General features: G+C 42.5%; 2 protein-coding genes across 3 annotated transcripts in view; both read left to right on the top strand.

Moving 5' to 3' along the window:
* The window catches only part of il16 (interleukin 16), a 92503-nt gene that overhangs the window by 337 nt on the left and 73054 nt on the right, over nucleotides 1-19112 (top strand). The gene's annotated exons all lie outside the window — the stretch shown is intronic.
* Nucleotides 1-19112, top strand: part of LOC119503645 — a 56365-nt gene that overhangs the window by 36462 nt on the left and 791 nt on the right. For both annotated transcript variants that reach the window (XM_037795528.1, XM_037795520.1), the window contains exons 7-15: nucleotides 13904-14002; nucleotides 14135-14368; nucleotides 15361-15516; nucleotides 15642-15875; nucleotides 17273-17404; nucleotides 18108-18202; nucleotides 18312-18359; nucleotides 18477-18695; nucleotides 18926-19106. In XM_037795528.1, the coding sequence (XP_037651456.1) occupies nucleotides 13904-14002; nucleotides 14135-14368; nucleotides 15361-15516; nucleotides 15642-15875; nucleotides 17273-17404; nucleotides 18108-18202; nucleotides 18312-18359; nucleotides 18477-18695; nucleotides 18926-19106 (1398 nt within the window). The remainder of the gene's footprint in view (nucleotides 1-13903; nucleotides 14003-14134; nucleotides 14369-15360; nucleotides 15517-15641; nucleotides 15876-17272; nucleotides 17405-18107; nucleotides 18203-18311; nucleotides 18360-18476; nucleotides 18696-18925; nucleotides 19107-19112) is intronic.

The following is a 19112-nucleotide window of genomic DNA, read 5'->3' as shown; positions in this document are numbered from 1 at the left end:
GGAATTCTACTGACTTCAGTGACTTTTCCTCTAGCTCCACCAGCAGGGTGACTTTCTTTGTACGTTGATGTATTTTTCCTACAGTGGCATTGAGCTCTGCCCTTGTCATGATCTTAGACATTGTGAACAGAGCTGCTGGAAGTCTTTTGCTGGGCGACAGACCCACGCATTAAAGAATTTGAGAGAAGAAGTGTGATTATAGAACTGTTATGCAGACATTGTAAAGTAGTCCTCTGTTGAAGGGATCATTAAATCAGATTAAATAGAGGAGAGGTTGGCTTGCTAGCTAGGTTTGTTTCTCTCATAATCCATTTTTACAAAGTTTGCATTGCTCAAAATACAGGGGTCTGTGGCAACTCTGTCAGGGTATAATTTTCTATAAACTGTGAGGGCTTTGGTTTAGGACCCAGAAGCAGACACAGGACACAGTTGGATGGTGGTTGAAAGTCAGGTGGATTATTATAATAAAGGTGGTGAGGGCGCTGTAGAAGGCAGGGGACAGGCAGGCTGTTGAGCAGGGTGGAGTAGCTGGAGGAATGAGCTGCGGCGGCGTGAGGATGGCTCGATGGGAGGCTGGCATGGTAGGCAGAACAATCTGGCGAGGACTGGCAGGAAAGCTGGTGTTCTTGTACTGTGGGTTGATTCGCAGAGGTCGAGTCTACAGAAGTGCAAATGTCTACGGTGACTGTAGACCGTAGACTGTAGACTCCCAATCAGATCGACGCATTCCACTGTAGACAGACCGGTTGAGCCCTCCTGTTGGCTAGCTAACTGTGGGCTCAACCCTCAAACCCTAGGACTCTGATTGGGAGTCTAGGGGTTGAGGGTTGTAGACTACCAATCAGATCGCCACATTCTTTTTTTTTTTAAACTTTTTTAAACTTTTTTTTAAAAAACTTTTTATTCAGTGAAGCATGACAAAACAGTGGACATTTGACAAGACAAACAGAAACATCGCCGTTTATAATGCACGCTTGTCTTTTTATAATGCACGCTTTCTTTTTCTACAGCACAGTTAGCTGGAGGGACGTGTTGTTATAGTGAGCTAACAGGCCTATTGACAGGTCACTAAGTCAACGCGACCGTTACTGTGTTTCTGGTTAGAAATTATTAATTAGTTTACAAAGTTAAATCAAGCCTGTCTCTTTCTTGTCGACTTTTAATCGTTTGCCGGAGGCTGGACGTCTTGTTAGCGTTAACTAGCTAAACGTTGTTTACAGGTAAGTCAATGGTTAGCGTCTCTCTCTCAGTAAACTCTCATTTAAATGATATATTTCTTTTGTTATAACGTTATAACGCATTTCTCTTGTTAAACCTTACCTGCTTTTCAAGTCCCACGTACAACAGTAGACCTATGGACCGGGTCAGGTAAATAACATTAGGTGAAGATTAACATCTTCCAGTAAAACCTCTTTTGAATGATAACATTAGCTTTTATTCCTTATACCCACTATGTGGATACTGTAGTGTATAAAAGAGCATTAGCTTGAAATATCACTTGTTGATGTGCTACTAACTATTACAGTGTGTGGACCATAATCTAATACATCTATCTAATATATCTAATACATCTAATAATAACGTTTGCCTTGACCTAACATTATATGTTACCAACCATTTCAAATCTTGACCTCCAAATCTATTTGGCATCCAAAAACAATTCATCACTCATTAATGAATAGGTAGTAACTCCTATCCAGTGTTTCAGAGGTGAGGGAGACTGTAATCATTTTTGCCTGTTGTCAAAATACCATGGTATTCAACATAGGAGAATATAACAACTACAATGGTTTCTCTCATTGTGTTTTTTGACTCCAGTTTTATCGGTAAGGCAAATCTATGAGCCAAACCTTTGCCAAAGGTAAGAAAAGTTAAAAAGTGGATAAAATGACAGATGCATGGGAGTCAGTATTGTAGGCCCAGGAGTTATGAGTTATGAGAAGAAGCTGTAATCAGGGTTTAGCAGTTGTCATTATGCTCTGACACTTCCTCCTCTTCCTTGCTGTGTGCTAAAAGGGTATCAATACCTGTTATACATATTAACATCAATTTTATATTAGTGATTAATATATCATTATAATACAATAACAATCATATTGTTGTTGCTGCTGCTGTTGTTGTAGCATTGCTCTTTATGTTTTTCAATTAGCTAACTAGGGATGGCGACCCCAGTCATCCGGATCAACAACCCAGATGCCCCCAAGGATCGCCAACAGGCTGTGGTGATCGCGACCAAAGAGGCCCGGTGCTATCGGGAGAAGAAGCTGGTGTTCCCCAACCCTCCACAGGAGCTGCTCAACCAGACCACCGCTTTGGCTCACGCAGAGAGGCTCCTTCGAGCAAAGGGCATCCCCGCGCCATCGCGTCAGCAGTGCCTTGGAAAGCTGGTGTTGCCGTTCGGACCAGTATCTGAATGCCCCATTTTTACTGGCTTGTGGCAAAATGATGTGGGCTACATGAAGTAGTAAGCATATTATATTTAATACCACTGTAGGCTATGCATTTTAAAAAACATTTTCATGGCATGTTTAAAATAAATTACCTGTATATCTGCTTGCTCATTATCATAATTGCTGTGATATTAATGATGACGATACTAAGTTGATGTATAATATGATTTCAGCATGCTTGACAAGCACAGAGAAGAGGTGACAAACCCACAAAGAAAGGGACAGTTGGGGAACCAGTGGGTGAAAGATTACCTCACTGAATATGCAGAGAGCTTCCCACAAGTCTCCGCTCTCCTCGAGGCCAACATCGACAGGTGTATCTACGGCCAGAGAGGATTTGAGCATCACACCTTTCAGGAGATGTGGGAACTCTACAGCCAGTAACCACACCCAGAAGGACAGGCCTGAGCAATTCAGTGCTGAGCAGAGGGAGATGATGAAGAAGGCCTACAGCTCTGTGAGGAGGTGGCAGAACACACCAGTCACCCACATCCTAAGTGTGCAGATGAAGCGCTTCAAGAAATATATAAAGGAGAAGGAGCAAGTAAGTTTTGATTTGATTATTTGTTACGAAACAGGAAGTGCAGAATAACGTAGTAAATGAAAATTGTTCAAATTACTGATATTTAAAGCAGTTTGGCTAAATGTGTTTGTTTGCTTTTGGTAATTAAAGACTGGTACGTCATAAATCTAGATAGTTACATTACATTTGTTGTCCAGCAACTGCAGGCAAGCACCTCCCAGCAGGCAAGCACCTCCCAGCAGGCAAGCACCTCCCAGTTCGACCCCTCATCATGGCCAGGCGATGACGCTGAACTGGTAGCCGCAAGCCAGGCAGTTGAAGGTAAGTGAGATACAGAGTTAATATACATCAAACTGTTCCGAAAAAAAAATCATAATACAAAACTACTTTGTTTGGTAAATTCTCAGATTTGCTCAAATCCCAAGAGTCACCATCCGGTGTCCGGCGGAAGCAGCCCGAAGCCGCTGTCCTGCAGCCGAAGCTGCCCGAGGCCGCAACCCCACCGAAGCTGCTCGAGGCCGTTGTCCGGCCCAAAGCTGCCCGAGGCCGCTGTCCAGCAGTCCAAGCTGCCCAAGGCCGCTGTCCAGCAGCCCAAGCTGCCCGAGGCCGCTGTCCAGCAGCCCAAGCTGCCCAAGCTGCCCGAGGCCGCTGTCCAGCAGTCCAAGCTGCCCAAGGCCGCTGTCCAGCAGCCCAAGCTGCCTGAGGCCGCTGTCCAGCAGTCCAAGCTGCCCGAGGCCGCCGTCCGGCCCAAGCTGCCCGAGGCCGCTGTCCAGCAGCCCAAGCAGTCCGAGGCAACTGTCAGGCCCACAGAGACCCGTCCACCACCAAGGGTCATGATATGGAATCACCTCTGAGAGACTCCTCTGTAAGTGATATTCACATTATATGAAAACAATGTAAATGAGAACAATTTGTTTTACATGTTTTTGAAATTGGTTTGTGTTTTAACAATACTTTGTACACAATAATAACCAAATGTTTTGTATGCGTTATGTGTGTTGCAGGTGGAGATAGAGGGTTGGGTACGTCTGTGGGAAAACCCCAATAGCATCCCACCTGCTGACATTTCCTGGCTCAAGAGGACCCAGAAAGAGGGCTGTTCACCCCGTTCAACTCTACAAGGACATCACTGGTCTGTTGAAGAGGCGACGGGTGTTGAAATCTGACCGCATGTGGTTTTACCCACCAGAACCTCCTGGCTATGTTGGAGGTGCTCTGCCAACTCCACAGCTTTGTGTGGCGCCCCCGTTGGAGTGTGGAGGTACTCCCTGAAGTGTCCTCGAGGTGATGACTGTGCTGGTAGAGGACGGAATGTGCACCTCTACAAGTCTGGCTACCACACCCGGGTATAACTCACTTCACCTGTGTTATTACATTACAGTTGAATATTTATTTATGCTGCTATTTGCCTTTATTTGATTTGATTTTTTTCCCTCAAAATGTACTTTAGGTACGTCACATCTGTGATATGTCTAGCTGGTACTCAGTGCTCACAGAGGTCCTGGGCTGTGGGCCATGTATAAAGGCAGCCAGGAGCGGAGAAGGTGGAACGGTGGGCCGGTGGATGGCGTGGGATCCCGCTATTTTATCGCAACTTAGCGAGGCTCATCAAGCTATGTTCCCTGCCATCCTCACCAGCAAGTGAGTATACTGAACATAATGTGTGCATTTAACAAACTTGAAAGTAATCACAAATTGCAACATATTGATTGTGACTCTACTTAAAGGCGTGGCGTGGATAAGAATGTTGTGCGCCTTCTGAGGGACCGGACCGAAGGGAACACAATGGTCAAGGTGTGGCGTCAGATACAGGAGAATCACGTTGAGGAGTACCTTCACCGTAAGGACCTGTACACCACACTCCTCATGACCGTAGCGGAGCCCGGCGGGATCGTCTCTGCATTCAGTCACACATTCCAGGCTCCACCTCCTCAAAGAGAGCTTCCCTCTGCACGGCTCCTGCGCCACGCCTTCCTGCTGTCAGAAGCCAACAATGTGCAGGATTACCGGAACCAGATCCTCTCCACCTTTGGCACTGTGCTGAAAATGGATTCCACCAAGAAAGTATGTAAATCAAAACATAATGCTCACCATACTGTATGATGCAAAACATATTTTCATACTGTTGTAAAATGAAAAAAAAACAAAAAACACATCAATACAATCTTAAGAGATGTTATCACATTATACAAACCTGACATATTTTTTTAGGTGGTGAAGAAGCTGTCTGGGGAGGGTCATGGCTCAGCTGAGTGGTTCACCAGCATCGGGAACGAGCTCTCACAAATAGTTTCATTTGTGCTGACCTGTGAGGAGTCCACTCAGAAGCTGGAACCGATGTGCCGTGGAGTCATGGAAAGGTTCCGGCTGGCCAATCAATCTGTCCCCAAGATCTTGTATGTGGACAGGGGATGTTGCCGTGCACAGGGCCCAACATCAGTGGAGACTTTGTTCCGGCCTTGGGTGGACAATGGGATGGTTGTGCGTCTGGACATCTTCCACTGGATCCACCGGTTTGACGCAGCCATACGCACAGAGTCTCACTGCAAGTACGCTGTGTTCAAGTCTGCTCTAGCTGGGGCAGTGCTGGCCTACAACCGCACAGACCTGGAGCTGCTCATCAAGGCAGTCAGAGCCAAGGATCCGGCAACGATGAAGTCGTCTCAGACAAAGACGTTATCCGCCTCTACATTTCCAGGGAGCAGCTCAAACACCATGTGCGGAGGGTCACACTTGGGGCTCAGGAAACCTTCCGGCTCATCCAGCAGGCCATCGAGGAGCTGAAAGGTCCCCGCCGGGCTGGACGAGAGTGGAGTGAGCTTGTTCAAATCACCTGGTAAAAAAGACAGTGAAAACATTATTACAACATCGATACGGTTAGTGTAGCATACAAAGTGAACATAACACACTGTATTCATATATGTATGTGTATTTACAGAGGCCATTGCTGAGATGTGGGCAGGCCAGCAGAGACACCTGGAGTGCATCCAGGATCCACCAGACATGAATATGTATCGGGTGGCGCGTACCACAACCATCAACAATGTGGACGTGCCCTACTACAAAGGTCTGCGTGGAAGCAACAGCCTGGAAGGATTCCACAAATCTCTGCCGCACATGATTCCAGGTACACAATTCTAGTCTGTATACATGTAAAAAATGAAATATGTGACCCTGTCATTATTCTAATATCTTTTATTGTGATGTTCAACAAACCTAAATTGAAATACTTACCTTTTACTCTGCTCTACTCAGGTCCCCACTGTGCAGCACGGCCCTATCAGGTTTACCTGATAAGTGGCATTGCACGGTGGAACTCCGACAGGAGGTCAGATGCCGTGTTTGGTGGCAAAGGACGGCACCACAGGACCTACTCTGCCCCGCTGATTGATCGCCTCAACACCCGTTGTCGGCGGCTGTTCGGAGAGGCAGTGGAGGAGAATTTCCGGGCCCCTGCTGATGTCCCTTCCAACGAGCTGCTCGGGTTGGAGTACCTGTTCAGCCAGAGCACGGGGTCAATCTGGAACCTTCTCTCTTCGGGACTTGGTCAACGATGGACCTGATCCAGATGAGGAGGTGGTTCAGCCTGGGCAGCCCGATCCAGATCCCGAGGCAGACGAGGCGTACCAGAGCGATGTGGAGGCACATGACAACGTGCTGGATGCCATCCCACATTACACTCACCAGCGAAGAAACCTCCACTGTTCAACCTCCGGCCTTTGTGAGTAACTGCGTGTCTGCTAGAATAAATTGCAAATTCACTTGTTGGATAATGTACACATTTACTTACAACTTACATTTGTATGCCAATTTTTAACAGGAGGATGCCTGCAGTCCAAACCCTCTTCCTGGCTTTCAGAAGTTGGAAAAGTTCTGCTCTGTGTTGGTGGACATTGGCCTGACAGAGGACAAGCTGTCCCTTTCCACTGAGCAGAGGACAAGGTCCTGGAAGTCTGGAATGCAGTGGAGGAGCATGACAAGCAGCCGCAGCAGTTCAATCAGCTCTACAGAACACACTGGGGCAACACCCTCTACTGCCACACAAAGAGGGATGATCTTGTTGATGCTGCTGTGATACAGAGGGTAAAGATGGCCAAGCGCTACGCACCAGCACAACAGGACATCAGTGCTCAGCACAACAGGCTGATGTACACGCTGGTGAAACTGTTGTGGTTGCGCTCACCTCAAGGGTCCTCGCATCAGTCCTGAAAAGGCTACCATATTGAAGGCCTACGAGAGAATCCAGCATCGGATTTTGGTGGAGGATCAAGTCCTGTGCAAAGCAGGCATTCCTCTGCCAAAAATCAACATCAAGACAGTGCGGGACTTCATCCGTTGTCAAGAGCGCCTCCTCAATCTGCGTGCCACAAAACAGCCCACCGGCCTCATCACAAAGCTCACCTCCATCTCATCTGCAGACCTCCCTCCAGCACCACACCAGCCAGCCATCCTCGCTCCACCAGACTACCCTCTGATGGAGTATGTGCCCACACCCAGCACGGCAGGGACAAAGGTGTTAAAGGGAAGGACGGACATGATCGTGCCACTCTCCCGGCCTCAACCACCACTGCCAACTGTGCTGTTGCCACCGCCGGTCAGAAAAAACCCCTGCCACCTCTACCATTACCAGACCTGTGCCCTCCCTCTCTGCATCCACAGCAACCGCAGGCATTGCTGGCCCATCCACACGGCCCATAATGCCTGCTGGTCTGACGACATCAGTTCGTCCAGCTCCGTCAATAATGCCTGCTGGTCCTACTACATCAACTGCTGCTGCTACACATGACTGCCGTCCTTCATCCTGGTCGAGATCTACGCAGTACAAGCGTAAGGGGAAGGAGCAGCCCATAGGACTAGCAGAGAAAATGTCACGGGTGCAAAATTTCCCTGTCTGTGCATGCTGTGGCCAACCACCACAGGGACATAAAAAGTACAAAAAAAAGACTTTCTGCCCTGTAAAACTGATGTCAACATCGAAAGGTCTGGATAACAGAGTGTACGACAGCTACGAACACTTCACCTCTGTTGTGGGACAAGTTATGATAACCTGTAAATATGCTGTATATATCTGTAAATATGTATTGTAAATAGTCTTTTAAACTGTACTGTTGTGTTGTTGCCAGCAATTTGTCCAATAAGGTGATCTGGAGGAAAGACTCTTTAAAGAATTGCATCTAATCGGACAAACTACTATAGTTTTCATTTTCATGTATATATTTATGTTCATATTGTTATGGCATTTCATTCTTAGTCATGTTCAGTGATACTTTATTTCTGCACTATACTTTACTTACTTAGTCCTTGTTGTGCCTGGTGGCACATAGGGCAACGACTAAGGATCTCCACTCATCTCTGTTGTTTGCTTTCTTCTCAATGCTGTTCCAGCTGTATCCTCTCGTCTTCATTTCTCCTTCGATGGTTCGCCTCCAGGTTGTTTTGGGCCTCCCTCTTTTGCGTTTTCCCTCTATAGTTTCTGCACTATAGTTCTGTTTCATTATTATTATTATTATTTGCACTTTTTTATGCACCTGGGACACAGAGTAGGAGACAAAGGCTTCGTTCCAAATTGCATACATTTTATTTTTGTGTTTTCCCCATTTCATGCACTTTGTTCATTAAAATGGTCTGTGTTACAGTAACAATGAGTTGTGGAATATCAATTAATGAATGCAACAATAGGGGTACATTTGTTTTCATCAAAAAATAGGGGCACAGAGTGACAGATTACTTGTTTGCACTTATAGTACAATGATATCAGATACTTTTGCATATATAGCAATAGAAACATTAAAGTAGCTTTAATCAGCCTCAGAAATATTAAACTACTTTTATTTTTATTTTTTTCATTTTGTTTTTCCTTTATTTGGTTTTACTCATTTACATAAACATACTTAATTAGATACAAATACGAGGTAAACCAACTTTTCCACTTATTACAATGAAATTATAGAACACACAAATAGAACATGGGGTGCTTTTCATGTAAAATAAGATCAAATGAATAATAATAAAAAATTACATTTAGAAAAAAATAAAAATTAAACAAAAGATGGGCGTTTTGGGGGAATATACTTTTTCCACTCCTTCCAAATGTCCTCAAATTTATTTTCTTGAAGCTTCATTGAGAAAGTAATTCTTTCCATTACAAATATGTCATAAATAACATCATACCAGTTGTCTAATGATGGCGTATCTGGTTTAAGCCATTTCTTAGTGATTGCTTTTCTAGCAGCTACACTCAATATTCCAAATAAGTATTTTGTTTTAATATTTGTAGATATTGAAAGTAGAAGACCAAACAGTAGTTTGTCCCACTTAAAAACTATGTTTGTACCAAATATAGTAACTAATTCTGTGTAAATCTTACGCCAAAAAGAATTTACTTTTGGACAGGCCCAAAACAGGTGATAGTGGTTAGCTACCTGGGAACCACGGTTCCTCCAGCAGCTGGAAGAGCCTGAATGATGAGACTTCTGAGCGGGTGTAATAAAAAATCTACTAACAGTCTTCCAGCCATACGCTCTCCATAAGGTTGAGCTCGATATCTTCCATTGAAATTCACAATATTTTAACCAAATTAAACTACTTTTAATCAGCCTCCCAATAGTCATAAGGGACTTATGTAACAAATGTAAATTAATGGCATTTGGGAAGACAAAGCATTTTCTTACAAGTATATTTTTGATAGAATAAGCCATATTTCATTGGAAAAAAAATCTGTCCAGTAACAAGTGAATGAATGACATGTATTATGTAGCATTTGCTTACACAAATATATAATATATATATAATTCAATGGCTTCAATAGGTATCACAATTAATAGACAATTTAAATCTGTAATGGAATGAATACAGATGATATCAACAGTCCTCAACCTTTGGGATGATTGGGGGTGAACCGTATTGTAGATTCCTCCTGTCCAGTCCTCCTTCCGGTAATGGGGGCCTTTGTTCGCACTCTCCCCTGTAATCATATACAAAGAAAATGATAAAGATCTATAGGTATAAAGAGACAGGTATAGCAGCTGATGTGATGTTTTATAGAGTATGCGTCTGCTGTCTTGAATTGTTTGCTATAATTCTGAAGTTAACCTAAGTCAAACATCATATTTGTGGAAAATGATGGAACTGTCAGGCTTCATCTATAAAGTTACACCCAGTTTCCCTAAAATGGCTTGGCAGCAGTATTTTGGTGCTGCTCTGCTGAAGAGCACATAAAATGTTATCTGAAAATGGTGACACCACACATCACAAAAATGATTAAAGAAGTCTTACATATAAAATGACATTTGTGCTTGCATGATAAACAAACACATCGAATAATAACAGAAACCAGCAAGGGATAATGGCTTTCTTCTGGATTCACTATATCAGGGTTCTAAATGAAGACTGAGTCTGCTCCATATTTCATATATTTGATGAATATATGCCTATTATATTATAAATCTATCATGCTGACTACTCAACAACAACATTCTGGTGTTTATCACTTTAACATCATTCTGGTGCTTGTGACTTTAATATAATTCTGCTGCTTGTCGCTTTAGATTATAGACTTTTGACCAATTGCGTTGGGGGACAATTGCACTACCGTACAGCTCAACCCCATTCGCGATTGTTGACAGGTGCAGAGTGCAGAGTGGAGAGTGAGACCAGGTGCCTGATGAGGAAGCCGCGCCCCTGCCACACCCACACAGACAGGCAGGGGAGGGGGAGACCCAGGGGAAGCAGAACACTGGAAAACTACTGGAGTCAAGGCCAGAGCCATGACAAGTTCAATGTGGTTATAATTTAGGGTACAGTGTTATTTATTGCCAGTGTCATTATTAGGGTGTTGTGCCAGTAGATCACCAGTAGGTAGCAGTGTCGCTACAGAAGCCGTGTATGTGAAGGGAGCGTCACAGGGAAGTCTCGCGTGAATACGTGAGATAATGAGAATCTGTGTGTACTAGTTAGAAGTAGAATAAACTGTGTAGCGATGTCAACCTAAAGCATTATTTTACATTTTGCAGGTAAGCTGGTGATGTTAGTTAGCAATTCTGTGTTAGGGTAATGTTTACACTGTACTTCGGTGACGCTGTGTTCAGTTCAGTGAATGTTTAGCGTGTGTTAGCGTCTGTTTTGCTGCTTCAATTTAGCCAGTTAGCTAGCAGCTAATACAGGGTTACAGTCGCCATGGTAACATTAGTAGTAGCGCGGGGCGCTGGGAGCTTTGACAATGAGCCCTCATGTGAGGGAGCCCTCCCGCTGCTATGATTACTGTTTATGTTGTTGTTTACTGTTTATTAAGAAATATAAGAAATATGGTGTTATGCTGCTGAGCTAAGGTTATTTAAACAGGAATTATTTCGATATATGACACTCTAAAGAGTTAGAGATGGTGTAATCTTTGATTTTGTGCATTTCTGGCATTTTGTTACTGTTCTTGTGAATACGTGAGATAATGAGAATCTCTATGTACTAGTTAGAAGTAGAATGCACTGTGTAGCGATGTCAACCTAAAGCATTATTTTACATTTTGCAGAACATCCTAAATAAATGTGTAGCACCAGACTGAGCCTGTGGGACATCATTCTGTGCACCGCTACAATAACTTCTTCATATTTGTCTAATATAGTTTACTCTTCCTTTGTAAAATGTTCCGCTGTGCCTGCAGATTTGGAAACCGCAACACACATCACAATGGCTTTGTCATAAATAGCTGTATTTACTATAATATAAATAAAACAATTGGTCCCTGGTATTGTTGGTTTAAAAGTGGTTTAAAAGTCAGTTTCCCTCTAACGAGAGTCACAGGGGTAAAAAGTGTATTTCTTTCTTTCTTTATTTTATTTTTTAGAGTGTGACCAGCACCCCCCAGAAGGTGGTACCCTAGGCAACCGCCTATAAGGCCTATGCCTTAAACCAGCCGTGCCCCGAGGTGCACGGACCAAGTTGGAGGCCTTGCTGTTGCCTACAGCAACCATTTAACTGTAAACAAATCACTACTGACAACTTTCAGTGTTTTGAGATCAAAACCAAATAACAGCTTTTTAGATGAATTTTCTGAATTCCTTTCTTCCATTGTCCTCAATCATGATATCATTTTTATTGTAGGGGATTTTAATATCCATGTTGATGACCCATCAAACCATTATGCCACTGAATTCCTAAACATTACTGATTCTTTCAACCTGGTGCAGCACGTCTCTGGTTCAACTCATAACCGAGAACACGCCCTTGACCTCGTCTTTACTCTGGGCCTGAATATAAACTCCCTCTCATTGATAGAGCTCGTCTCTGACCATAAAGGTAATCTATTGTACTCCTGTATCCAGGCATAAGCAGTCTGTCCATGACCTTTTATGGTATACTATACTATGACTTTTTCATGACATTTGTTATGACATACCATGATACTACATACTATGACTTTTTTTGAGTTTTTCATGACATAATACACTTTGACTTTTTTGTCATATATTTTTTTTAACTCAAAATGCAGTTAAAAAAAACAGTATGTTGATTCTCTGTGGTCTAAAGAACAGATGAATTAATTGGGTTTAAATTTAATTAAAGTTTATTTTCATGGCTGAGTATTAAAAATCCTTATTTCCTGTTTCAGTGGATGTTAATAACATCAGCTGACAAGTAAACATGGACCCAAACTGTTGCCTAGCAACGTAATTCAGATATATACACATACACAACTTATTCTAAACACTCATTTGCATATTCCGGAAAGAACTTGGCTGTGATGCCCTTATAACATCATAATGACAACATTCCAACACTCCTTAGAAGCTCAGGACACAGACACAGTGACACATTTAGACACACTCAGACACATCTCGTTGCTCTGAGAGTTGTGCTGTTAGAAACGTCTTAGAAACTTTATCATTGACAGACTCAGCAGAGGACACTAACTCTCTCTCTTCTCCGGCTCTTGGAACAAGTTGAGGTAAGTGAAAAAATCCAGTCACTCACGTTAATATGACTTATTTAGGAGTAAGCACTAATTCAGACTTAATACCTGGAAATACTTAAAAAAAATACAATTTCCATTTGTTCCGCTGTGTTTTTCTGAATCGTAGAGCTCCGTCAGAAATGAGTTCAGCGCCTGCAATGAATAGGACTAGGAAGACTAGGAGGCTTCAAAGGAGGACCTGTCCTTACACAAAGACTGACTGGCAGCACAGGACAAAGGTCTCAGAAGATGAATACCCAGACACCTCTCTGCACGATGCCCTTGTGAGACTATTGAAGAGGACAGCCAGAGAAGACGAAGCAGGACTGTCCTCTTCAGTGGACGTTCACAGAGGTAAGCTGATCATGTGAAACTGCTGTTGGGAGTGTATACCATCATCATCTACTGAACACCAGGTTCACACAGAGGTGGAAGTTGATAGATAGATAGATAGATAGATAGATAGATAGAATACACTATAAATATGCCAGACTACTACAACTAGCTTAGAAAATATTAAATATGAACATAGAATAACAATATCATACTATATACAATAGCAAAGTGTGAAAAGAAATGACAAGCTATTCCTTTAAAGGTCCCATAACGGCTCATTTTCAGGTTCATACTTGTATTTTGTGTTTCTAATAGACCATGTTTACATGCTGTAATGTTAAAAAAAAACTTTATTTTTCTTATACTGTCTGCCTGAATATGCCTGTATATTGAGCGTTTTGATAGTTTAACAGTATTTATATAGCACTTAAACCTGCTTTATAATATAAAAGACCTAAAAATCTCACTTTTTTACTATATGGGACCTTTAACTAAGATGCAGCAGAGCAGAAAAGACTCATATTTGTCATATTGGAAGTCACAGAATGACGGTCTGTGTTGTCATTTAGTTTGGAGGACTTATTGTCCACGTTAGGTCCTGTGACTGTCAACAAGCTGATGTTCCTCTGTTTTTTTTCTCATCTGTAGAAAACCTCATCTCATCTGCAGAGGACGACAGACGACTGACAGAGACGAAGGACAACAAACTGAACACCGCACAAAATGTGCCCGCACATGTGCAAAGAGGTCAGTAGATAGTGATACATGTCGAGTTTGGCTTTATGTTAAGTGTAAGCACTAATTCAGAGTTAATACCTTGAAATACATTTTTAAAAATTACAATTTCAATTTGTTCCACTGTGTTTTTCTAATTCGTAGAGCTCCCTAGCACGTCAGAACCAAGTTCAACGCCTGCAATGGATAGGACTAGGACGACTACGAGGCTTAAAAGAAGGACCTGTCCTTACACAAAGACTGACTGGCAGCACAGGACAAGGGTCTCTGAAGGTGAACACCCATACACCTCTCTGCACGATGAGCTTGTGAGACTATTGAAGAGGACAGCCAGAAAAGACGAAGCAGGACCGTCCTCTTCAGTGGACGTTCACAGAGGTAAGCTGATCATGTGAAACTTCTGTTGGGATCATTATCTACTGAACACCAGGTTCACACAGAGGTGGAAGTTGATATATAGATAGATAGATAGATGGACAGATAGATAGGTAGATAGATAGATAGATAGATAGATAGATAGATAGATAGACAGATAGACAGACAGACAGATAGATAGATAGATATAATGAATATGTTAGAATACACTATAAATATGCCAGACTACTACAACTAGCTTAGAAAATATAAAATATGAACATAGAATAACAATATCATACTATATACAATAGCAAAGTGGGAAAAGAAATGATGAGCTATTACTTTAAAGGTCCCATATTGTAGAAAGTGAGATTTTCAGGTCTTTTACATTATAAAGCAGGTTTAAGTGATATATAAATACTCTTATCAAAACGCTCAATATAGGGAGAAATACACACAGCCCGTATTCAGAAATTGTGCGTTTGAAACAAACCGTCAGGATTTCTGTCCATTTGTGATGTCACAAATCTACAATATTTAGACCATTTCAAAGATTTAAACTTAAACATTATAAATGTATCCCAGTTTATTTCCTGTTGCAGTGTATGTGAATGACATCAGCTGACAGGAAGTAAACATGGACCAAAACTGTTGCTTAGCAACGCAATTCCGTTGCAATTCCATTGAAATGTATTAAAACGGAGCGTTTCAGACAGAAAGTAATTACAGGTATATTCAGTCTGACAATACCAGGAAAATAATGTGTTTCTTGAACATTACAGCATGTAGACATGTTCTATTAGAAACACAAAATACAAGTATGAACCTGAAAATTAGCATGATATGGGACCTTTAACTAAGAGAAAGCAGAGCAGAAAACAACTCAAATTTGTCATTTTGGAAGTCACAGAATGACGGTCAGTGTTGTCATTTAGTTTGGAGGACTTATTGTCCACGTTAGGTCTTGTGATTGTCAACAAGCTGATGTTCCTCTGTTTTTTTCTCATCTGTAGAAAACCTCATCTCATCTGTGGAGGATGAGAGCAAGAGAGTCGGTAAGAGAAAGCTTACCGACGATGAAGAGAAGAGGAAGCCAGACCTGGACCTGACAGAGACCAGAGACGACAAACTGAGCACCCCACAAAATGTGCCCGCACACGTGCGATTTGGTCAGTAGATAGTGATACATGTCGGGTTTGGCTTTATGTTAAGTGTAAGCACTAATTCAGAGTTAATACCAGGAAATACATTTTAAAAAATACAATTTGTTCCACTGTGTTTTTCTAATTCGTAGAGCTCCCTAGCACGTCAGAACCAAGTTCAGCGCCTGCAATGGATAGGACTAGGACGACTGGGAGGCCTAAAAGGAAGGCATGTCCTGACATAAAGACCGTCTGGCAGCACACGACAAGGGTCTCTGAAGGTGAACACCCAGACAGCTCTAAGGACGATGTCTGTGTGAGACTATTGAAGAGGACAGCCAGAGAAGACGAAGCAGGACCGTCCTCTTCAGTGGACGTTCACAGAGGTAAGCTGATCATGTGAAACTGCTGTTGGGAGTGTATACCATCATCATCTACTGAACACCAGGTGGAAGTTGTACTCAGATCTTTCACAGAAATACCCATCTACAGGGTTTTTGGTATCTTGATCTAAATAGACATCAGTTCACCTAAATTACAAAGAAAAACAAATCCTCACTTCCCTCTAGTGGTATCTATTTATGCAGATAGTTTGGAACTTTAACCCTCCAGGTTTTTAAATATCTGTCTATGAGATTTTTGCATTCACCCCAGTGCAACAGAGGTAAACGGTATTCCATTTTGGTGCTCACAGCATCGACAAATGACGTGAACATTTAAAAGCAACATCTCTTTCCAACAATATTGTCCTGGATGGAATAGATGATCCACTGAACACACCATAGTTTCTATTTCTTTGGTAGAAGGTTGTTCCAATAGAACGTGTTCACAGTGAGGCTCGTGGATTGTCCAGAGTAACAAGGACCCTGTGTTTGGAAATAGATGTTGCCGTTAACTGCTTCAATGCTGTGAGCACCACAAACTAAACTGCATTCCACTCCATTGTATTAGGATGGAGACAGATAGAGTATATCTGCATGGATAGATACCACCAGAGGACAGAGAGAAATAGTAGTTTGAATTGGAGGGTGTATTTTATTTTACTTTGGACAGAGCAAGGCTAACTGTTTCCCCCAGCCTCACGAGTCTTTATGCTAAGTTAGGCTAAGTTAGGCTAAGTTAGGCTACATTAGGCTACGTTAGGCTAAATTAGGCTAAATTATGCTACGTTAGGCTAAATTAGGCTAAATTAGGCTAAGTTAGGCTAAGTTAGGCTAAGTTAGGCTAAGTTAGAGTAGCCACAGCTCAACTCCAGCTTCAGAATCAGAATCAGAAATAGTTTATTGATCCCCGGGGGGACGTTGGGGCGTTACAGTTGCTCTTGTATGAACATAAGGAATGTGAGAAAATAGAAATAAAGGAGTATGTAACTTGTAAATTATGTACATAATGCTACAATATAATATATAATATAAACACAATATACAGTATATGTAAAGAAATATAAGTACTAAGATTAAGAATAGAAAATGAGATGGATAGATAGATAGATAGATAGAATACACTATAAATATGACAGACTACTACAACTAGTTTAGAAAATATAAAATATGAACATAGAATAATAATATCATACTATATACAATAGCAAAGTGTGAAAAGAAATGACGAGCTATTCCTTTAACTGAGAGGCAGCAGGGCAGAAAAGACTCCAATGTGTCATATTGGAAGTCACGGAATGACGGTCTGTGTTGTCATTTAGTTTGGAGGACTTATTGTCCATGTTAGGTCCTGTGACTGTCAACAAGCTGATGTCCCTCTGTTTTTCTTTTCTCATCTGTAGAAAACCGTATCTCATCTGCGGAAGATGAGAGCAAGAGAGGCGGTAAGAGAAAGAAGCAGAGACCAGACCTGACAGAGTCCGAGGACGGCAAACTGAACACCGCACACAATTTGCCCGTACGTGTGCAAAGAGGTGAGTGATACATGTCAGGTTTGGCTTTATGTTAAGTGTAAAATTCATATTAGAGCTTAAGCAGAGGCGGATTAAAGTGTTCAGGGGCCCCTGAGCTACTCTTTGTATGCCCCCCCCCCCAACCTTACTCATCATGCTTTAATGTTACCAGAAAAAAGTCATTTAGTGTCATGTATAAAAGCGTGCCAGTTATATTTCACAGCCCACACGTACGCAGTGGGGGAACACTGGCGTATACAACCTCATTGAGACAGCCTTTAATCTAAACCTCGTCATAACTCGTCCATTTAGGGGTTTTCTTTAGTAGATTCTGGTCACGGTGTTCTTTCAGACCTTGTGCTGTTTGTTTTTGTGCTCCGTGATCATATTTTCTTTTTGACATTTTGCCACTATTCTGTCCAGTAGTGACGTATTATTTGAAAACCAAATTGACCTCATGAACCTGGTCACATCATCGGACCAGGCTCATAAGGTCAGCTGATTGGGTACATGTGTCCCTCTTCATTTTTTTTATGTTTCTTGTGGGCCAATAAGGGAACATTTTTTTGTTTTTTTTAACTAATTAAAATAATCTGGTCAATATGGGGTCCCTGTAAATAGCAGCGTAGGCCATTCTGTGTATGAATCCACCCCAGAGCTTCAGTAACATGTAGTCAGTGTTCCTCACAACTCTATTAAAACTAAACCTTGTTTGTTTTTATAGCTGCATTCGAGGACAAATATCAACAGCAAGAGAAGCTCGGCGAAGGAGGGTGTGGATCTGTGTTTGCTGGATATCGCAAAGCAGATAATTTGCCTGTAAGTATTACACACACACGTTTGCACACACACGCACACACACGCACACACACACACACACACACACACAGTATGGACAGGAAGTGCTGACAAAGTTTGTGTCTCGTAGGTTGCCATCAAATACATCCCGAGCGACAATCAGTGCATCAAACACGTGGTGAGTTAAGATGTGCTGTATTCAACATTGCACTCTCTTATTGGGTGTATTCTGGATGAATCCTGCTTCTCTGTGGAGCTTCTCTCACTCATCCTCCTCTTTGTTGTGATGTTTCAGGACGAGCATGGGAATACGCTCTCTGTGGAGGTCGCCATCTTGTTGAAATTGGCGGCCAATACAAGTGGCTCAGCGGCCTCCTCGGCACCTGTGTCCCTACTGGACTGGTACGATCTGGAACAGGAGCTGATCCTGGTGCTGGAGAGACCAGTCCCCTGCATGGACTTGTTCACGTACATCTGGTCAAAGGGAGGCTCCTTAAAAGAGGAAGAGGCCAAGGTAAGCTGCTGGAGGATCTTGTGTGTGTTTTAAACGTTGTACAGGAACTTGAGGGGATTATTTTGACCATCATTTCTAGTCATTATTGTACATTGTCCTCACCAAAGTAATCACACTTCCACGTTGGCGTCACTTCTCAGACCCGGAGGTAGCCTGCTGAGTAACAGCCATGAAGAAATGTCAAAGCACCCTCCTCTACGATCCTTCATCTCTCTCTTTTTGTTTCTCAGATCATCCTGAAACAGCTGGTTGATGCATTAATTGATCTTGAGGATAAGAGCATCTTTCACCGGGACATCAAGGTGGAAAATATCTTGATCGAGACCGGCTCGGACGTCCCGCGAGTTCGCCTCATTGACTTTGGACTGAGCTGCTTCGTGAAGAGAGGAGCCAATTACCGCGACTACTACGGTAAGA

The sequence above is a fragment of the Sebastes umbrosus genome, chromosome 2 (genome assembly GCF_015220745.1).
Source record: "Sebastes umbrosus isolate fSebUmb1 chromosome 2, fSebUmb1.pri, whole genome shotgun sequence".
Taxonomy (NCBI): Eukaryota; Metazoa; Chordata; class Actinopteri; order Perciformes; family Sebastidae; genus Sebastes; species Sebastes umbrosus.
The sequence above is the reverse complement of the archived record's forward strand: the minus strand, read 5'-3'. Positions and strand labels throughout refer to the sequence as shown.